This window comes from Diadema setosum, chromosome 17 (genome assembly GCF_964275005.1).
Source record: "Diadema setosum chromosome 17, eeDiaSeto1, whole genome shotgun sequence".
NCBI lineage: Eukaryota > Metazoa > Echinodermata > Echinoidea > Diadematoida > Diadematidae > Diadema > Diadema setosum.
Window position 1 is genome coordinate 16,970,958 of NC_092701.1, and position 23,117 is coordinate 16,994,074.

At 39.9% G+C, this 23,117-nt stretch overlaps 1 protein-coding gene across 1 annotated transcript in view; it reads right to left on the minus strand.

Annotated features, from left to right (window-relative positions):
* The window catches only part of LOC140241045 (spectrin alpha chain, non-erythrocytic 1-like), an 80,388-nt gene that overhangs the window by 7,729 nt on the left and 49,542 nt on the right, over positions 1-23,117 (minus strand). The window contains exons 23-38 of the mRNA XM_072320814.1: positions 18,932-19,066; positions 18,079-18,224; positions 16,502-16,616; positions 15,962-16,045; positions 13,505-13,609; positions 11,247-11,338; positions 10,715-10,859; positions 10,023-10,139; positions 9,250-9,414; positions 8,465-8,613; positions 7,783-7,831; positions 6,927-7,177; positions 5,725-5,972; positions 2,935-4,588; positions 2,355-2,531; positions 1,248-1,268 (exon numbers count right to left, since the gene is read on the minus strand). Of these exons, the coding sequence (XP_072176915.1) occupies positions 1,248-1,268; positions 2,355-2,531; positions 2,935-4,588; positions 5,725-5,972; positions 6,927-7,177; positions 7,783-7,831; positions 8,465-8,613; positions 9,250-9,414; positions 10,023-10,139; positions 10,715-10,859; positions 11,247-11,338; positions 13,505-13,609; positions 15,962-16,045; positions 16,502-16,616; positions 18,079-18,224; positions 18,932-19,066 (3,653 nt within the window). The remainder of the gene's footprint in view (positions 1-1,247; positions 1,269-2,354; positions 2,532-2,934; positions 4,589-5,724; positions 5,973-6,926; positions 7,178-7,782; positions 7,832-8,464; positions 8,614-9,249; positions 9,415-10,022; positions 10,140-10,714; positions 10,860-11,246; positions 11,339-13,504; positions 13,610-15,961; positions 16,046-16,501; positions 16,617-18,078; positions 18,225-18,931; positions 19,067-23,117) is intronic.

The following is a 23,117-nucleotide window of genomic DNA, read 5'->3' on the forward strand; positions in this document are numbered from 1 at the left end:
GGGTACTATGATCTAACATGAGTAGTTAGTACAATCAGCTACAAGAATGTGACTAGCATGACAAATTAAGTGGCAGTTTGATGTCCCGCTGTACTCTGTGTAAAAACAAACACCTACATCCATAACTATCAAATCAGTGTTTAAACATACATGACAAGATTAAATTCTAAAGGGACATGATGGTGTAATCCTGGGCACCTGCTGTCACTGTCAAAATCAAAACTGAAGACAATGTTAGTGGTGTTAAGACTTGCAGGCAAGTGGTGATTGTTGCAGTCTCCTGTTGATGTTAACAAAGTTGCCGAGTTAATGACATAAGACAAATTGTTGGTCTGCCTTCAAAGTTAAGCAAAGCAAACCATGCTTTAGAAGCAGACCTCGGAGAAGCTGGTTAGAATGCAGAGGAATCCAAGAAACAATGTTAGATGAATGGAGGAAGAATACAAGAAGGAATATTGATAGAGTCTTTTACCAGGCAGGTAGGGAGGGAGTGAGAGGAAGGCTGGGGAGGGGGGGGGGGGGGAACAATGCCAGATGAATGAAGGCAGAAGGGAGGACTAGTCTTTTACCAGGTAGGTAGAGAGGGAGTGATTGGCAAACTGGAGGGAAGTAGGAAGGATGGGTAGACCAAAAACAATGATGGAAATCAAGATGCAAGAAAAACAAATGAAAGTGATCATGTCACAAGCAGCAGTTTCAAAGGAACTTCAAAGAAATTTTGTTATCTAACATCCATGCCATGCAGACAGGTAGTGTAAGTTTGATAATCTGCTCTGCTGCTATCAGGGACACAAAGTGTGATGAAAACCATATCTATCTTCACAAGGCAACTAAAGAAGGGATTGTGCCATAATATTAATTTGTATTTTGATGGAGGATTAGGTGAAAGCAAGCATTCTTTGATGGTTTATTGGAAGATCTGCTGGACGGAGAAATCTGAACTTTGAAATCTCCAATTCTTCTGTTACAAAAGGGTCAGTGGTTGTGAAACCTAACACCAGCACAAATCATGAGCGCTATCGCTAGCACATTGTCCATGGATTTGTCTACGGGCTTGCCTACATTTAAAGCAGATATATCATCCATTCTGTAAGCAGTTACTAAATCTACTGAAGAATTATTTCTCATAGCATTCAGAGCTTAGGGGAGGGAACAGAGAACTCTAGTCGGAATGCATTCATTGAAAAGAAACCAGAGTGCACTGCAAGATGCAAGAAGGGTGCAGAAGAAAGCAATGCTCTATTAACCGCCCAAAGATGATCTCCTTGCTGTTGATGGCATTTTAGGGGGTTTGACAAGATTTATCCAGGAGAAAGATGTGACCGACAGGCCCAAGTGAAGGAGGAGGAACCCCGTCGTCATGACGACAGATGTTGGAAGAACAGAGCAAGAGAACATTAGTGATGAGCACACCCAAAACCAATATATTTCCAGCATATTATATAGATAGGATGTTGAATGAATATACTGTAGCCATAAATACCACACAATATGCATACAGTTAGGTAATTGTAAATTGGTGTCACTCTCATGTGACTTGTGACTGAAGAAAGATGTCACTTGGAACATATGTGTACACACTCAACAGTCATTGACTTCCTTTGCACTGATATTTTCATACTTAGAAACTACTCAGGGAGAAATCTAAATACATATGGTTTTTATAAGCTTAACAAATTTTACAAGTATCCATGAAGAATACAACAAGTTTCCAGAAAGAAAAAAAATTGCAGACTAGCATCATCATTCAACCTAAAGAGAGGACATGTGTCATTATGTGACCATGATAAACAAGGTTCCTAGTCACTTCATAGCATACAACAGGCCGAAATATCAATATACAAACAAAGGGAAAATATTCCTTGCAATTTCTATCCTGGGGATTCCCTCCTTTTCAAAGCACTTACCATATTCCTATACAAACAAAAGATTATTGTAACATTAAAATTGGTAAAATCCCTTTCACACAACAAACATGCAGATAATTCTCATCCCACAATACTGGAGTGCACTGGGTCTTTGAAATCTCTATTACATCAACTAAAATACATGTATACTGACCCGTAAGGCAAATTTCTACCTAACTCAACTTGTGTGATGCCATCCATGAATTCCACAACAGATTTAAAAAAAAAAAAAAAAAAAAAAAAAAAAAAAAAAATCTGTTGGGGGAAAAACTGTGGTCCCATTCCCAGATAGAGAGGTAATATTTCTTGACACACATATAGTCATGGCTAAATGATGCCCACCCAATTCACTACATGAAAAATATTCTTTTCCTCAATCCTACCCCTACTACCCCCTCCCCCCTGAGGGAAAGAAATTAGATAGGAAGGCAAGATTTCTAAACCCACCTGGTCTCCGTGATCCATTGGTGGAAGGCGTTGGCCTGCTGGGCAAAGCGCTTCCTCAGCTTGTCATTCTCCTCCTGTCTCTCCATCTCTCGGTTCAGTTCCACCTCACGCTCCTTGATGATCTTCTGCAGGTTCCGCCAGGTCTCTTCAAGAGCTTCCATGGTGAACCATGTGTATCTGCAAAAAGGAATTAAAGGAGAAACAAAAAGAGAGTTAAATCTTTCACTGACAGGTCAGACTGTGCAAAAAGAGCATAAGAGGTGGTATACTGCTCTCCTGATAGCCATCATTGATCTAATTATACATGCATCACTGCATACACTGACATTACTGACTTTGTTTTCAAGTTCATCTCTCATGCAACTTCATGATCATGTTTATTAAATAATACACAGTGCATCTGACCTTGCATCAAACATTACTCAAATGCTAACCAATCCAGATATTGAAAACCAGCTATAGTATCATTCTCAACAGACTGTTCTAAAAGGTGGTTTTTCACAGGGATACATTTTATGATCTTTGCCATTAATGTGATCAAAAAGTCTTCAATGCAGTACGAAGGACTAGCTTCACTTACGGGTTAGAAGTGACGTTGTAGCTCTTGATCTGCTTGTCGAGAGCAGCTAGCTGCTTCAGGTCATTCTGGGCACTGCTCAGGGAGGCAGTGAAAGCATCATGGGCTTCCTTCAGGGCCTGGATCTCCTCCACCGAGTTACATCTTACTGGGTCTGTCAGGTCCTCCTCTGCATTCTCAAACCAGGAGTTGAAGGCCGATGCCTTCTTGGCAAAGAGGAGGAAGAGGTCCTCCACCTCGCGGTACTGCTCCTGGGCTCGCAGGAGACGCTGGCGACGATTGTTTGAATCCGACAGCAGCTTCTCCCAGCGGTTCATGAGGTTGGCATGGCGCTGCTGGATGGCTGGGGTCTGGGCGTGGTTGGCAGCCACCAGCTGGTCCTTGAGGGAAGTGATCTGCATGATTCCTTCCTTCTCAAAGGCCTGGAGACCAGCATCAAAGGTTTCCTGCTTGGTCAGAAGGGTCTGGACTGATGACAGGTCGCGGCCGTAGTCATCAGAGCGGGCAAAGCTCTCCTTCTCACCAATCCAGGATTCGACAACATCCGCCTTCCAGATGAACTGGAGGAAGGCGGAGTTGTCATCAAGGTTAGCCTTGCGGCGCTTGGCAGCCTCTTCGAGCTCCTCCAGTTTGCGCTGGAGAGCATCGTTGCGCTGTGAGATAGCCTCAGCATTGTGGTTGAGTGCATCGATCAGCTTGTCACCCTGCGCCTTGATGTCAGCAACTCTGTCGCGATGGACGGCGAAGTCTGACTCGAATGCCTTGTGTTTTTTCAGGAGACCTTGCACAGCAGCCAGGGTGTCACCATAGTCCTCGCTGGACAACAGGTTCATCTTCTCATTGAACCAGGCTTCCTCCTCCTCGATGCCAGCCAGGAACTCTTGGTAGGCAAGGGAGTCATCCAGTTTGCGACCACGGTTGTCAGCCAGCTGCTTGAGCTCATCCCAGTTGGTGGCGAGCTGATCCAGGCGCTGTTGGACTTCCTCCCTGTTCAGTCCAACGTCCTGCATGAGAGACCTTCCTGCATCTTGTACTGCCTGGATGGCAGGCTCATGGCTGACAATCTCTGCTTCCAAACGCTTGTGCTTCTTGCGCAGGTTCTGCACGCCTGTCAGTTCACGTCCGTAGTCGTCCGAGCTAGTCAGGAGCTTCTTTTCCTTGATCCATGACTCTTCATCATCGATATCGCGGAAGAACTGATAGACGCGGTGGGATTCGTTCAGCTTCCCGCGGCGTTCAACGGCCAGCGTCTTGATGCGGTCATACCTCTCATTGATGCTATCCTTGGTCTGGCGCATGCTCTCGGGATCAAAGTGACCCGCCTCAATGAAGGCATCAGCCTGGTTGTTCAGGACTTGGATTCGGTCTTCATGGGCTGTGATGTCATCCTCCAGGAGCTGGTGCTTCTTGATCAGGTTGGTAACGGAGGTGAGATCACGGCCAACATCCTCTGAGGCCAGGGCGTTCTCCATCTCACCCAGCCAGAAGTTGATGTCCTTGATGCTGATGTGGAATGTCTGCTGCTTGTTGGCTTCCTTCAGCTTGAGGGCCTTCTCAGCGGATCGTTGGACGAGGTACTCCCACTGATCGCCGATGCCAACAATGCGGGCCTGCACAGCCTCCTCAGTACCAGCACACTGGTTGTTGTCAATCAATCCTGGGGAGATCAACATAACATTTCAATGTCAATACTAACATATTACCATGACAGCTCATATTATACATGCCAGATTGCAACAAATACCCCATCTACTTTACGCAGCATAAATACATTTAAAACGAAACTGAAAGGAATCATGGACACTGGGATTCCTGAATTGAGATAAGCAAAAACACAACCTCTTATAATATTACTTTAAAATCATGCATGCACTAAATTAAGGGGCTAAATTTGCTCTACAAATACGGACATACTCACACAAATAGTAAAGTGCAGAGTCACGTATTGTGTATCAATGGATTCCCCACAAGGTGCAACACTACGTCATTAGAGTAAACCACAACAATCCTGAGCTAATAGAGGCAGAGTATGACCTCACAGAGACGGTACACACATCGCATTATACTGAGAGCCGTCACAAACTCTCTGCCTTAGACGGGCGTTGGCATCACAGCCCAAACAGGATGTTCCTGATTTGAGATTGGGAGACGTGACTTAGTGACACAGCTTCCTAGCTCGTAATTAGTGACTCAATTGTGTCATTATTGGACAACAGAGGGCTCTCTTTATGTCAAGTCTCCTCCATCAAAAGAATTCATCTTGCACATCTCTTCTATTTTCACTTCGATCTCAGACTTTGACCCTTATTTTAATGTTGATAGTGAACTTACTTGGAGCATGAACTTTAACCTCTACCATACCTTGGTCAATAATTTGCTGAAAGGCTTTTGAAAGTTGCCACTCCACTGACATGCCATATATCTAACTGTCAATAACTAATTGTTACCCTCTAAAATCAGCCTTCACATGGAACTGCAATATTTTCAACATGGATGGGTTTGTCTCTTACTTACTGTACAGCTTAGTTCCTAAAAGACTGTTGGCCAAATCCTATTCAAAATATGTTAACCGAGATATACCTCTAGCACTGACATGTAATGTATTTGCATAAAAAGCAAAAGAGAGAAGAAAAGACGAAAATGACAAACAGTAGGGCAGCAATTTATAAAACTTGTCAGTCACTGATATATGTTTAAAGCTACTGCAATCCTTTCATCTGATTGGTTGAGAGTAAATTCCTCGGTGAAAAATCACTGACAAAACACTTGATGAAACGCCCCCACTGGACTCACTCTGTCCAACAGCCATGATGGCCTGGATGCGTTCAGCGTTGGCGGCCACCTCAGCCTCAAAGGCCTGGTGCTTCTGGTGCTTGCTCTGGATGTTGCTGGGGTCCAGGTAGGACTCATCCGTAGCCACCTGGATCTTCTCTGTGATCCAAGCCTCCACCTCATCAGCATCACGGCTGAACTGTTGCAGGGTGTGGGACTCGCCCAGCTTGGATCGTTTCTCGATGAGGGCGGCCTTCAGAGAGTGCCAGCTGTTTATGACAGACAAAAAGCACCGTCAAGAGTGCTATGTCAGTTTTAGTTCACTTCATTTATTCATTTTCAAAAATGTAAAAAAAAAAAAAAATATTTACATATATACATATTAAATGTACAAAGCATATCATGATAATAAAAACAGCAATATACATATTCTAAATATGTCAAAATATAGAATAATCAAAATATAACAGGTTGTAAGGCCAAGATGCATGATATTTTACTTAATTATGCTGAAAATTGATATAATGGTTATGAGTATATGCAACTAGTGTCCAAACAAATGATTAGAAGCATTAATTTACTGCAGTCAAATCTATGTGATTCCAAAAGCATGGTTGGATCAGCCAAGCCCAAGTAGGACTTAATAAAAATTGTTTGTTCACTTGATACATGGAAAGGAGTAGGGTCTTTAGGAGTTATGTAAAATGAAAGCTCCATGTCTTCTCAAAGAAAATTGTTATGCCAGTAAGTCTATGACAAACTTCTCATTCCTACAAAGATGCATACTCTCTTTGATCTTCCATTTCTTTACATTCACAGATTTTATACCATACAATCTTTCATAACATTGCAAAATATTAGTTAAGATTGTGACATTTTCATCCCCCCCCCTTCATGCAAGCAATAGCAAATTCACTCTGCATCTAAATGAGAAATTGATTGCTTGATATTGTGTCTATTTCCTAAATTGAGAGTAATCTCCAAATTACCACTGTAAAAGTGAACAGTTTTATGAGAATAATTTTTCATGGTCAACAATGTTGAACAATCAAAACATTAGATAGTGTTGCACATAACGAGCATAAAAGTAAGCATGCTTATATTTTCATGCTCAAAAATTTTTATGCCATAAAGATTTCCACTTCTAACAATAATTCTATGTTGAGAATCAATGACAATGGGAGTGAATTTCTAGAGGTGGGTCTGGAGATGATGGTCCTCACCGAGCCAGGATCTGGTCCCTCTTGTCGCCAATGGCCGGAGAGTCGTAGTGGTCGTTGTTGATGAGCTGCTGAGCAAAGGATTCGATGGCGTTGATCTTCTGCTCCTGGAGGGTGATGGCCTTATCGAAGTCCTCGTGCTTCTTGATCAGGGCCTCCACACTATCCAGGGAGTCGGTCAGTCCCTCGCTGGCCAGGAACGCCTCTCGGGCTGCCATCCAGGCCTCGGCTTGCTCACAGTCGCGAAGGAACAACTGGAGAGAAGTGAGGATGCAAGAAGGCAGCATGATAATGAAGGCTGATTCTAACATTGCAGTAAACCATACATGGATGGTAACTTGAATAAGAAAAAAAGTTCCGATGGGGCCAGCATGGCAGAGTGGTTGAGATTCCTGACTTTCAATACGAGGACCAGAGTTTGAATCCAGTCAGTGCTTACGTCCTTGGAAAAGATGTTTTTACTCACTATGTCCCTCTTGACCCAAGTGTATAAATGGGTACCTTGCAACACTAGGGTAATAATAATGGCAGGGCCCTCTGGTAGATCAGTGGTAACACTCATCAAGAGCCTACCCTGTATAAAGAAGACCATATTGTTATTACTCGAGTATCACACTGTGCTGGACACTGTAACTTTTTTTTTTTTTTAAACCGCCACACAGGATTAAAACAATGAATAAAATAAAGTAGCAATTTTCAAAGAATAATGTTTCTATGAAGACCTAAGTAATGTCAAGAGACTATGTACCACTGAGCAAGCATGGCAAAAGCATGTGGCTACATCACATTATTAGAAAAAGTTCCCATGCAAGTGGTAAAGAGATTTCATCAGAAATTTAGACTTGAAATTCAAATTCACCTGTAGTTCCAAGCACTGGTCAAGCTTGTGCCTACGGTCGTTCCAAGACCTGCCGAGAGAGAGAAAGAAAGAGGGGGAGGGGGAGGAGATTAAGCCAGAGAGAGAAAAAAAAAGAGGTTAATTTGGCTAACATTGAATCCATGTTACTTTCTCATAAGACATACATTTTACAGAATCTCACAGAGTGATTTCAGAAACTAGCATGTGAAGTTATTGGCATATTCTGTTAAACATCTACATCAATTCAATTTGACATAGCACATTATTTTAATCACTGCATACTGTGGACTCATCTTTAGATAAATCAAACCTTTCATACTTGTCTGACAACTCAGTGCAGAGAGATCACAATGCTAATGTAACTATAGCAACAAGTATTTATATCAACGATGCATTTCAAGAATAGCCTAATGTTTAATACTGCCTTGAGGTAAAATTTTGATATCTGAGACACATTGCACAGAGTGTCATGACCTGTGGCCTGCAATGATTACTATCTCAGAGTACAGTCCTCAAATCTGAGACATACTGCACTTCATTTCATTTTATTACGTCACGGCACCGGGCTAAGCATTCGGGACCTCCAGTCCGACAAGGAGCAATGCATGTGTATTGAGTGAATCCCTCCTTCATCACAATATCAAACCAACCTGAGAAGTGAACAAGGTGTGAGCCAACTTACGATTCTAAGTCCTCTCTCTCCTTGGCCAGAACGTCCAGTTTCTCCTGGATCTCAGGGGCAGCGTAGTGGTCATTCTTGATCAGCTGCTGACCGAAGGCCTCAAAGGCCTGGAAAGTGCCTGCCTTGGCATCCATCTCTGTATGCAGCTCCTGAGAGTGGACAGCGGACAACATATTTTGACCATCACTGTCCCACAATACAACTTCCTTGCAATTAATCCATCTAGATGTCTGAATGTACCGTACCAACTGCACCTCATTTCTATGGAGAATTTTCATCAATACACTTCATGGTTTAAAGCAAAAATACTAATGCTTGTCCTGTCAGTGCAAGAATACCTTGTGAATCTGCTGCTGATTTCAGGGCATAGGCATCATAACAAATTAAAAGAGTGTAGAGTTTCACGTTACAAGTCGATGAGCAAAGCATACAACACAAGCAATCCATTGGAGAAATGGTGGTGGTTGTGGTACCGATATTGATTATTTCCTTTTTGTGGACAGAGAATATTACTTATCATAGGCATTCCATTCACTCAGAGGGTTTGTTGCTGTTTTTTCCCCCTCAAACCCACAAAGATTGACACTTTATTGGAATCCTGCAATTACAATGTCTGGAGTGGAACAGAGCAAAATTAATATACCTTGGACAATAAATGCTGTTTCTTTGCCTCTATGAGTACCCCTGTCAATTTACAACAGAAACAAGGGCCATTCTGAGTATCTAGCAAGAGGTGATTTCAAATGGCAACCCAGTGAACCGCTTCCATGAGCAGAAGAACTCACCTGGTGGCGCTCTAACAACGCCTCGGCTCCTGTCACATCTTTGGCGAGCTCATCGCTGGCCACGAGTGTCTTCATGCCGTTGATCCAGGACATGAGGTCACGGAAGTCGCTGAGGAACCGCTGCAGGTCATAGGAGTCCATCAGCTTGTCCTTGCGGCCGTTGGCCTTTTTTGGGAATCAAACAATGTGAATAATGTTTACCGCATATAGTCTTCATGAGCAATGAGTAACTTCTTACAAGAATACTGTAAACATTGATCTTTTTGAAATGTGATGAAGAAAACATCCATGTATTCTTTTGGTCTTGGAAGAAAATTCATATAAATGTGAGCTTTCACCAGTGCATTCTTTTATAATAGGCTCATTTTCATTCACCAGTATACTGTATATGCCATATATGTAGCAAGTCTTCATTTTTGCGAATTGGGACTTCCCGGTGATTTCTCGAGTGGTTTAATTCGCGATCATGGAGTACTGTACTGAACGGAGAAATGTATACGTGTGTATCACATTCATATCAGGGATCAGAGTCATTATTTTGGCATGTCTTTAATTTCACGACTAGCACCTGACTCGTGAAATTCGCGAAAATAAAAACCTTGCGAAATATTCAGCATATACAGTAGTGCATTTTCATGAAGAACTGCACATACTCTATGCAAGCATTTATCAATTCAATACCTCAACTGTATTTAGTTCTTTTTCCTCCTTAGCTTCCGACAAGCTAGGAACACATTCAGTATTTCCATTCTGAGCTGGTTAAGGTCTCTTACCCTGTCTTGCAGGTTGTTCCAGGCCTCGTCAATCTCGGCCCTCTTGGCCACAATGGGTTCCTCTTGGTCAGGGTGGGTCTGGACCAGACGGTCAGCAGTCTCATCAAGAGCTTGGACCTGTGGGAAGAGTGATAGTACAGACAACATGAAGCAGCTACCAGATAAGGGACACTATTAGTATCCTCAATACTAGCTCTTTGTGCATTAAACATAAGGTATATTACAACAACCCATTGACTTTCATTACCACACTGCTGATAATCATATCATAATCTGACACCTCTAAAAGGTAAACTTTTTCAAAGTTGAACATGAACCTGACTTTCTTTGTGAAAATTCCCACCGAAGGGAATGAATTATTTTAAGATGAATATCTGTCTTACTCCTCATAGTAGTCCTTACGCATGATTACCATTATCACAAAAGCAAACATGTCATGAGCAACTGGTTCCACCAATACTGTAGAAGTGGATATCTTTGTGTGAGTAATTTTTTGTGCTTGGCTGGGAAAGTTGAATTTCACAAATTTTATTCCCACAGACTCAAGACATTAATTAGTGGTACAAACGCATACATGGGAAGCAAAGATATTAGTTTACATTTATATTCGTGCTAGTATCTGGTCGCACAAAATGTGCAAAAAAAAATTCTACTTTTACAGTGACACTTGGAAAAATGAGCTTGGCACAAACCTGTTTGCCGAGGGCATTGAGGTCCCTCTCGAGTCCCTGGTGCTTGCGCTGCAAGGCCTGCACACTGTGGAGGTCATGGCCAAAGTTCTCTGTGTTCAGAGCTTTGTTCTTGTCATCAATCCAATCCTTGGTCTCGTCAGCATCACTGTACACAACAGGGTAGACAGAGGAAAATAATGTTTAACTATTTACACAAAGGAACACAGATGCACACAGCATAAAAAATTCATCAGAAAACAAATTATAACACACTGACTGTTTCATAGCAGAGAGTTTGAAAAGAGTCAAAGTAAAATCATGCACAAGTCACAGTTGTGAAATCACAAGGAGGATGTATCACAATTTATATACTAAAAAAACAAGACATATCAAAAACAAGTCATTTTTATCTAGGATAAGTGAATGTCAAACAGAGATTGCCCAGAGCTCATGTCCAGAGAGAAGGCAAAAGGAACCTTTGTATAAAATATTCTCAAACTGAAAATTGAAGTTTCTGGATCTTCCTTTAAACGTCTAACGATGTGGTGCTTACCGGAAGAAGCGCTGGACCTCATGGGCTGTACCAAGACTCTCACTTCTCTCATCAGTGAGCTTCTGCAGACCCTGCCATTCTGTGTTCAGATCCTGTCAAACAAAGCATAAGAGAAATCCTGATACATGGATGCAGCAGTAAAATGTATGAGCTTCATTCAGCTTCATTTCCAGGAAGTAAATTGGCAACTTCATGAGAGAAATCTGTGCCCCGATCAGTGTGTTATAGTACTTCATGTGCCCATATTTGTCCTGTTAAATTGTACAATCGCCAAATTGGTAGTGCTCAGAGAGAGCGCACAAGAATATTATCTCTAGTTTTAGTTGGGACCGATGTGTCATTTTCCGGTAAAACGTCATGATTTCCACGAGCAAAGTGGCCAACATTTCGAAGGTACCTTCACGTTCCCTGCTGTTACAGGATTTCCTTTTTCATTTGTATTTTAGGGATATCTCCTGTGTTTCAGGCGCTAGCAACAAGTCACAAACGATAAATCGTGGTGACAAATCACATTACAAACCCTCTTGATTACTGCATTTTCGTTCTTATTTTGAAATCATGCTTACCTACCTAATTGGGCCTCTTTTTTTTTTTTTCAAGGTGATGACAGGTTGTTTGTTCGATTTTTTTTGGGGGGGTTGGGTTAGTCAATATGTTGATTTTTGTATCATAAAGAGAAGGAAGCATGGGATATACACAATGCAATGCTGAACGAAAAGGAAATTATCTCACCAACATCTGGCGTAGGTACGACCGAGTAAAAAAAAAAATTAACAAAATGGAAAAAATGTATTTGTTCTCCATTATTTGGTTGTTTGTTACATTTTCTTTGTTTGGTAATGGTGCGTTATATTGCCCCCTTTTTTGTTAAAAATCAGCAAAGCAACAGAAAAGAAATAATCAAAGCAACTAAAGTACAGTGTAGTTCTTACTTTGCCATTGTTTTTTTTTTTTTTTATGGTGGTGGTGGTGTTAGTTGTACGTACGTATGGTTTGTCAATGCGAAAATAAATTAAGGTTCATTATCCGAAACATGCAAATTCCTACAGCTAGCTGATGATGTTCGTTAATGTGAAAAGAAAATATGATGAGGTAAAAAATGAATTTAATTCGCAGTTCAACAGCTATAATTTCTATGCGTGGTGTTTATTATTCCGAAAACAAAATCAATAACCCGACCGTTCATTTTCTGAATCCGAAACATGCAAATTACAAGTAACATGGTTTTCTTTTTTCTTTTTTTAATCGAGCAGTCACCAGTGGCGGATAATTCAGAAAAGAAATAATATGGAATGGAGGAGAAATAATAAAAGCAGGAAATTATGGAATGCTGCACAGTGGCATTGGTCCGACGGTCCCTGACCAGTAAAAATCACTGTCAGACCAGTACCTTTTTCAGGAATGGACCAGTAAAACATGGAAAACCTGGGTACCTACTGGTCCGACAGACAGGTCAGACCAGTAGAAAAAAATCGGTGAGTGTGCAGCCCTGAAATACGTGATTCTGAGTTTGATAATGTTTACTTACTTATCAGGCAGTGGGAGACACTTCAGAAAAGAAATAAAGAAAAGAGGAGAAATAACCTTACTTGAGGTCAAGTTATTGAAAGAAATATAGAATCATAACCATACATTGTACCTGGAAGTGGTCTTGCCTGGGGTCTTCCGACTTGAGCCAGCTTCGAAACATTATTTCCCTGTTCATTCCCCCAGACACAAGACTGCTTATAACCTCCAGGAATGCACCACCGCGTGCAGTTTCTGGTCTCTACCCTGCCCCCTCTCCCTTCTCCACGTCTGGCACCTTGCCATTGTCGAATCTTCTTCTTTCGTTTCTTTTTTTTTTTTTTTTTTTTTGTCAATATGGTGTTCACACGTAGTCACCCTTCTCCTGACTGCGCATTTTTTGCTTGTTTGTTTCTTTTTTTCCCTAAATTCTCATTGCGCTCTACACATGGAGCATGTGCCAGTCACCTGCAGACAGGTTACCACGAGCAGAAAATGGCAGGCAGTTTCTTCTGCTATCACTACTTTTACTGCCTTTGTCACCACTTTTTTTTTCTCTCTCTCTCTCTCTCACACAGCTGAATACCTTAAAATGTGAAAAATAGGTCATAAAGTACACTCAAATGGTTTCAACACTCAAACAAAATACTGAAAACATTTCAAGCTATATCAAGCTTAGACTAAGAAATCTATAAACTGCATTATCACTTCAGCACAGCACAAAACCTTTAGAATGAATGAATCCAACTCACATTGACTTTCTGGACGACAATGTCAGCTTCTGGCACCTTCTCCAGATCCAATGTCTCCAGGATGGTGTTTATCTCCAGGAGACGAGTCTCGTTGGCCTTCAAGTCCTAGAATAAGACAGGAAAAGCATAAGTGAGTACAGATCTTCCACACATATCATTCTAATATCTAGGAACGATTTCTACATGAGAATATATCTGCTCTAGATAGCCAGGTCCTCTTGAGAGGCTCATGTGGCATACAGTGTATATGTACAGAAGTATTAAACCTTAAAATCAGTAGGGAAGTCACTAGAAGCTAGTTGTCTCAGATGGCAAAATGAATAGCTCCTGAAACATTCTTTAAATCTACTGGAGTATTCGATGAAACCTCATTGCTATTCTTTGTTATGATAAATAGGAAATCTGCAGTTTATCATATGAATTGTAATTGCAAGAGTGAGAAAACCTTCACCGTACATAAACATTGTTTAATTATTTAAAAACATAATTTTTGTGCATCACTGGAAGAGGACACTACAAGTATGCTTATAATTTATGGTATCTCTGTCAACCAGCACATAATCATTTCTTGATGTACTGTCTAAATTATAACTAATGCAGAAGACTTCAGACTTCACTATACACAATGACTTTATTCCTACAGTGACAATATTAATTTGATGTCTCTCTCATTCTATGTTAGTTGTTGATACACAAATAGGATGCATTCTACAAGTTGTTTCCAAGGAAGAAAAACAGAAATTGCCAACAAAGTTTTCCCCTTGAAAACAATTCAGCATCAAATCAAATTTGCCTCCATGGAATTGCAGTTTGCAATTCCCCACAAGAACAATGAGGCATTTGTTTAGAAAAAAAAACCTGCGTTACATGGTCTAACCCTGGCTAGATGATGTTTTGAAAGCTAGTTTCCAAACTAGTATCCCAAAGTAAATCCTTAGGCAAGAATGAAAAATGGATGTTTGGATGTTAAGAATTAAATTCACCACTAAGTTTCTAGAATATAATGAAAAACAAACAAAGGAAGTTACTTCACATAATATGAAGACATTAATTGGTATTAAATCTGTATTAATCTGTTGAGGATGAACCGACTTTGATATAACACAGATTTCCTATAGACACCTGCCCAAGTATACTCGGGACTAATCTTCAACGGGTTACAACTACAATGAAGTGACGGCAGGGAAGTTCACATGAATTATGAATAACTTCTATTGATTTTCTTTTAAAAAATGGTTCCTACGATTCAAACTGGAAATGTGAATCAAAGGATTTGATTCCTAAGGCCTTAAAGATATTGCTTCTGAGGAGGCAGGGGTGGGGGGGGGGGGGATTAGCAAATAAATTACATGGCACTCCATGGTAGGAGTGTTAAATTATCTTGTGTGTTTAGAGCTCTGTCTGATCTCTGGATGTGAAGAGTGGAGCAACCATTTTGCTCCCTAGGAACCAATGATTTAGGAGGTCTCTTAAATGAAAGGCCAAGAGGGAACAGATGGAATGAAAGCCTGCATGGGAATTAGGTTCGCTCTGCTTACGCTGGTAAGAGGGACTGTGTGGCTTTATAGCCACAGCTTTCAACAGCTGAGGCAAGGTGTAGAAACTACACAGATATCAATATGTGGTGCTATATGGCTGTAATGAGGATCATGTAACACTGAATACCTACCTGTTGCATCCTATTATTCTTGACTGTCAATATCTGAAACTATACATATACACAACATTGCATCAACTAATTGGTCAACTTTGTCTTTCTTTCTTCTTTTTTTTTTTTGGGGGGGGGGAGGAGTTTTGTTTGTTTGTTTGTTTTGTTTTGTTTTGTTTTTAACTGTATTTTCCATATTTGTCAGATTCATTCATACTGCTAAATTTGAGGGTTTTTTTTTTCACACAAAAAAACACCTATTATCCTCCAGCTCACTCTATTTGCTTTCTCTAGGTATCCCAGTGCACAGATACTTGTATAGTGATATGTGTTATGCAAGAAATCTACATTATAAATATCAGAATTTCTGTCATTACTATGCTTTGAAATTGCATGAATTCCCAAAACTAGTACTGAAAAGCCTAGAATTCATGGGGAAAAGATGTTTAAGAACATGTTCATTGTGAAAACTCCTTAAACTTTCCATGGAGCTTTACTGTGCATTAGTGTTACAGGACGCAAATAATTGGCAACTTTGTGAGAATGAGATGGAGGCGACATACAATTGTTGATGGCATATGCATCACAGCCATTTCTCTACCCACACAGCTCTGCCTTAAACATTCTACATGAGTTCTGACCATATATGCTTCCAATGTATATTACCATTTTTAAAAAATCTTTCTCTCTTTGCCTCAGAGAGCAGTGCAGTGCTACATTTGAGGCATTCTAGACCAAAATGCACAGGTAAAGAAGCTTGACCATGGGAACCCACTACGAGAAGAGATGTATCAGAGGAAGCTACTAACCTTCTGGAAGTCATCAAACTTCTTCTGCAAGACCTCCACCTGTTCCAAGTCATCGCCGACCTCCTGGCTCTCCACAGCAGCCGCCTGGACTCCCAGAGAAACGGGGATGGAGAAATCAGTGAACATTGCTGGTAAAAATATGGCAGAGTTAAAGGGTCACAAGACTTCACCTATACTAGAATTATGTGCTATATTCGGTGCGCTTATTTCTCTAAATTTCTCTACAGTAGTTCTAGGTCGAAACAGATATGATGGGAAATGAGCAGAATTTGAGGGATAATAGTCAAGGTGATAATCAACATGTATTTTGTTTCATACAGTCACGTTAACTATTACCTCTTGCTAGTAAATAAATCTTTAAGCATTGAGTAACTGTGATATTTTCATCCAGTGAATGCCATGTTATTTGCATGATATAAATACATCTTGAGACTCGACATGAAACTCCCATTGTGTTCCCCAGTCTCCATACGAGAGTTCATTGGAACCCCCCCCCCCCCCATCACATCACTTCAAAATTTCTGCTAAAAGTTTACTGACCTTGTCATGGACCCACTGGATGAGTTCGTTGGCCTCTCTGACCAGAGAGTGACGCTTTACCGACTCCTCTAGGGCCTCCTTGCGGTCAGCAGCCTTGTCCAGCAAAGATTGGTATCTGATAGATGAGAGATAAGTATCATACCTCACACATAACATATCATGGCTGGTGTTTGTTTGTTTTTGGTTTTTTTTTTCAGATTAACAACAAAGATCGTCTGTCTCAATCTTTACATGCCATACAACACCCACCTCTTCATTAATCTTGGTAAAATATTGCTGTAACTGAAAAAAATATAAAGCAAGGAAATAAAGGAACCGTGAAAGTAAGTGAGGCTCTAAGTTATAACTATCTTGAGTTTCATATGAGGTCTTCACTGTCTCCAGTTAACTTCACACAGAAGTTCTTCCAACTACTGACAATTAATTAAACCCCTGTTCATCATGTCAGTAGTGTAGTACCATTCACCTACAGCAGGCCTTGTGCTTCGATATACAGTAATTGTACAAAACAAACAAATTTCAGTCTACTATAGTAGGCTGACACATGCAACTACACTGTAGGCAACTACTCGTTGGGTTGTGTTGCACATGAAAACATCCTGGAGATTGGCAGTCGAGGGTGCAAGACAAACCAAAAGGATCATATGTCACTTTTCACTACATTATATGATGATGTCTACCTAAAGAAAACATGTCCTGACATACACTTATGAGTGCATGTACACATTCCTTACATCTTAAAGTGCTGGACACGAATATGTGACCCGCTACAACAAAAGGATCCGAAAGTCGGGGGAGGACAATTTTCTGAAAATGGCATGACATAATTCCCCTACTCTTCTACTTTAATTTCATATATAACACAACTCATAAAAGTACTTGGTTGCGAGATATCGGTAATTTTATTAGCGCATGTCAAGTGGTAGAGGAAATCATAGTTTCGTGAAAAACGGCTTCAAAGTTTTCCGTCCGACGCTATCATGATCAAGGGGAGCCGTGACAGTTTTCACAGCATGACAATAGAAGGTATGCTCCTAGCGACCTCCGCGATGTTCATTCAAGCTTAGCGCCAGCGGTCTACGCACGACCAATCAGTAATCAGGATGCCATGCACTGACCAATAAGATCACTCCTTCGTTTCTAGAGGAGGAGTCTAGCTGCGGCACTAAATCCAAATCTTCGGACACATTTCTGTTACGCTGAATGTCGGAAAATCAAGTCCCAGAAAAATTCTGATTTCTTGCCTTTCCTTTTATCATTTAGCTTCGAAATTTCGGGAGATGATAGACAAAACATTAGACTACAAAATTATGCAAAAAACAGAAATCTGATAGTTTTGACCAATTTTGATGATCTGACTTCAAACTCATTTTTCTCGGCTCAGCCGTCAGCGACTTTAGGATCCTTTTGTTGTAGCGGGTCACATATAGTATGTTCTTATTGATTCATTTCCTATATCATACAGTGTACATCACATAAAATACTAATAAAGATCTTGAAACTCAAAGAAGGCAAGCTATTCACACCAAAACTGACACTGAGCCCTGAAAGATGCCAAGAGTGAAGTATCTACTCACGCCTGCTCGATGTTCTCCTGCCTCCTCATGATGTTTGCATCCTCCACCAGGTTGGCTTGGGAGGCAGACTGGGCGGCGTCCATCTTCTTCACATAGGCTGCAGGCACAAATCCTTGCCGGTCATTGACCTCCACCTTCCACCAGTCCTGATCACAAGAACGCCAAATCAGCATGGTAAACATTTGTAGCAAACAAGGATCACAGTCATACTTTCTTTCTTTTTTTTAAATAATGATCCATTCAATCCAAGGAAAATGGTTATATAATAGCCACATATGATTACTCCAAAGGTGTACATAGAATAGTTTAATGCAGGTGAATAGTATGAGAAAAACATCCTATATTTGGTGTATGCTGTGTATACTGATAATATTGATATAAACATTGTGACAAAGACTGCCATAATGGCCCTCATGTGTCAAGCCATAAATCATTTAATTAAGAAATTGTCACATTGACAGCAATTTTATCCTCACAGTTTTGTCCCAGTAAAAAATCAAGATTACAAAAATTCAGGAATCATTACTGGTTCAGTCTTAACATTATTCTGTGTCAAAGAAGACTTCACAACGATGAAATGTTGATAGAAAATTGCTTGCTATCAGTTTCTGAACATGCAGGTTTCAAACCTGACTGTGCTTTGCTTGCTGATCAATGCATCTACTCTTGTAATTCACTGCCTTTAAATGAAGATTACAACTTTACAGCTTTACAGCTTAACAGCTTTACTGCATTACAGAGAAGCACATGTGGCTTTGTTACAATAGTCAACCTGAGTTGGCTGGTCTGACTAACCACAGGGCATAGTTTTGAAGGGGTTTAACATGTTTCAATAGCCTCATCACTGCCTCACCTTGTTTGTGCTGTTGAGCAGTACAAGGACATCTCCCTTCTTCATCGACACCTCACGAGGGCTCTTTTCCATGTAGTCATAGAGGGCCACCACATATTCCTTGCCGACATCCTCCGACACGGGGATGTCTTGTTGCTATGGGATACGAAGAGTATCAAACAATTGCAGGCATTAGACAATATCATCCATGACACTAGCGAAGACATGTGCTGGTACTTGTATAACTTTCAAGATCAATAGTGAATTTGACAAAATTACAAGCCTGCTAAACTGCCTGTAAAAGAAAATCTCGACCACCTCTTACATTGCTTTACATCACAATTACATGTGGAAACAAGAACTATAAACCGCTGAAGGGGGTCGGTAATTGCAGCTAACAACATTGCATAGTTTTACCATTATTCTGTGAAGTTAAGTTAAATGTTTCTGAAAAATAATAGTGAGACACACATATAAATGAATCAACTCATTAGATAAAGCTTTAATCCTTTACATTCAAAAGAACTCTACAATCAATGTTTCACATTATTCCTACTTTATTAACAAACTAAATCACTCTGTAAGGGGGCATAATTTTGTGTCTAAATTATGTCAAGCAGAATCATTCTCTCTAAAAGAAAAGAAAAAAGGGCATAGCTTTGTGCTCAGGAGGAATCAGGGAAATCCTGTGACAAAGTCTTCCAGTGAAACACAAGCTGACCCAGTGGGGTCTGGTTGACTTGCCCATCATACCAACTCCCAGCACCATGAACAGCCCAAACCAAGATTGATAAGATAAGGAGTACCATGAAAAAAAAAAAAAGAGCGGACAAATTGTTGTTGCTGTCAGGACATTTTTCTTTCCAGTTAGCAATGCAACACATCCATGCCTTCAAAGGCTTGTCCATATTTTGTTACTTCATTGAACACTCTAAAGATTGTAGGACTTATTCCTGTTGCCAAATTACACTGCACTTGTCCTTTTGATCATTCACTGGCAGAAAAGCAAACTAGAATACAAGCATGCATTGGTCAATAGCAATCACTGGTTCGCTTGGCATCTTGTTGCATGATCATCATACAGACATTCTTGCTTGGCAAGAACCTGTTAATTATGCAGGAATATGAATTGATAACTTTGTTTTTTTCCGAAGATACTTTGGCCAAAGTCTGCAGTGTGTAATTTCTTTTGCATCAAGCATGGTTTGATAACTGCTATTCATGATACAGAGACATTTAGGGAGTCATGCAGGGTATTAAAATTATTACATTTGGTATATACTTTAAGTGGCTTTGGTCAAATAATAAATAAATCATGTTTTGCATGCTGTTAGAAGGCCATACAATCTGCAACCTACACCTGACAAAAAAAAAAAAAAAAAAAAAAAAAAACATTATCGTAACACCAACATACTGGTGCCCTCTGCACAAATCAAAACTTTTGGTGCAACATGTGACCTCAGCAAACCTGGTGAGAGCCAGCAGTAACAATCCTCAAAACCGTTGATAGGTGATTAGAATATAATCATTTACAATTTATACATACACTCACAGTACACAAGATAGTATAACATAGGTCATGTTAAATCCTTGGCCAGTGGAAAAAAAAACAGAAAAAAATGAAGACATTTATAATTTACATCTAATGATGAAAGATTTATGTACAGTGTATGTATGGAGTAATATAATGACATGATTTCACAGAAGATTGGGATACTGTTTCTTCCCCACAAGACAGAGTGCACTAATATAGGAGTCCCAGTGTTGGTTGATCTTGAACTTTAGATGACACATGTGTACCAGTATGTAGTAACACAGAATGAGTTCTTTCACCTACGATGTGATAATATGTCCACAATGTAACAAGGTGATTGCCATCTGAACAGAAGTTTATGCAATGTTCATACACACAAACTTACAAGCCTAGAAATCCTCAGTCGTTCAGCATTTACTGCTGTTGCCATTCTTATACCTACATCCATAACAAGGCCAATGTTTCTTATTTAGAACAAATATTGTTAAACAAACACCCACTAATTATAACAATGAGATTTTGAAGGAACTTCTCCTGTGAGAGAAATGTCTTTAACGCAATTCACTTTGTCCTCATTATCACTTGGCTTACTTATCTGTACTTGGTAACACTTACCCCGAACTTTTTACTATTTGATATACTCACTGCATATCTGCTGACAAATATTGGAAAATTGATAAAATTCAAGTTCATATATTTACTTTTGCTTCTTTCAGACATTGCATTAGAGCAGCGCTTTCTACAATGCAAAACGAAATCAGCACCAGTGCGGCAATCAACGAGAGTTTAGAAAAAAAAGATGATAACCTTTATACTCTTCATATTTTCTTATAGAGTAGTAGAGGATTCTGCCAACAGATAAACAAGGCAATATATACAGAACAGATAACAAATCAGATTAAAGCAGAGATATTCTAGATATTCCACGACAGGAATATGTGGCAGTGTAAAGACAAGCCAATCTTGTTAGTTGGACTAGGTTCTTTTGTTTTGTTTGCAGGTGTGCATGTTGTTGCTTTATTTCATTTTAAATTTGCCGAAATCAACCCAGACTACTGGTACATAACATTAACTTCGAGCAACAGGAGAAACAATCCCTGAGTCTCAAGACATGTGCTGCTGCCTAAGCTTGAGGGAAAAAAAAAGACAGTCTTGATGTAGCAAGAAGAAGGGAACATTTACTTCCACTGAGGTAAGTTGCCACAGCATTGCTGCATCCTGTCACAGAGCATAGGAAGAAATAAATCCTTGCCACAACCCACCACCGCACATCTTGGCAACAAGAATTCTCATCCCCCCCCCCCAAAAAAAAAAAAAAAAAAACGAAAAAAAAAAAAACCAATCATCTATCTGATATGGGATGTGTCTTTTTGTATGTCTGTTTAGATTAATCATAAATCATCCATGAAAGTTGCCCTAATACACTTTGGATCGATTTTTACTTTCGTCTTTTGTTGTTTTGTTTTTAGATATCACATCAAATTCTCTAACACAACTGTAGCGTCAAAAATCCAAGTCAAAATATGTTGCAGTAAATACTTGTCAATATACATTACTGATCATTTTCTGATGAGGAATTCCTTGGAATTGATAATGATAACAAACATCGATTCAACTCTTTTAACAAATAACTGACAACAATGAATGGAATGATTCATGTAGAGTATCAGTAAACATCAATCTACTTGTGACAGAAGGAATACAATTCGTTGAAGACCATGAATCCCACTACTGTATAAGCTGTTATTTTCGCAAATTTCGCAAATCAACAGTTGGATCGCGAATTTAACAACACGCGAAAATGTCTCCATGCGCCCTGTTGATAGTGCATTAACATAAACATCGGCGTCGATTCGCGAAAACAACATCTCGCAAAAATGTCTACGGCCTCGTCATTTGCGAAAATATCTATATGCGAAAATAACAGCGTATACAGTATATGATACACTCCTGGCTGTATAAAGACATGGTTACAGAATGGATAACATGTACATATACACTTAACTATTCAGCAAGAACTTCAAACATGAATTAGACCTCAACTGTCTCACAATAACTATCTTTGATTGACATACATCTGTATGTCACATCTTGTATATATAAAATTGTGACCCCTGAACTCACAATTTCTGCCAACTTAATACAGGTTAACAAGCTTCACATAGCTCAAGTGCTTTCTTGTGGAGAGGCAAGTGGATTATATGGGTGTTACACAATTTCAGCACCAGACAACCCATTTTTGTGTATGCTTTTTTGTTGCTCATTACAAAAACACTGTGAGAATGCTCCTCCAAACAGTCTAGATGCATTCCATGTTAGTAAAGAGGTCGCCTACATGTATCATGGCTGGCTTGCACACAACACAACTGGTTAGGCTCCAATTATTCTTGCCATACTACTCTGGCACTTACCCATAGTACAACACTCTGTACACATCCATAAACCAGGTTCACTGTACTATTCACATCCCAAGAACGGAGAATTATATCCCAAAGCTATGTGAGCTATGCTACATGACAATCAGGGAATTCATATAAAAAGTTGGTTTTGTGTTGCAAGCCTTTTTGTTCATTTTCCCCAGTATCTCATCTTTCTTGTTTACATTGTTACAATGGAAAAGAAAACAAATTTTGCTCTATATTAATTCTATGCATGATGATGGCATAAAATTAC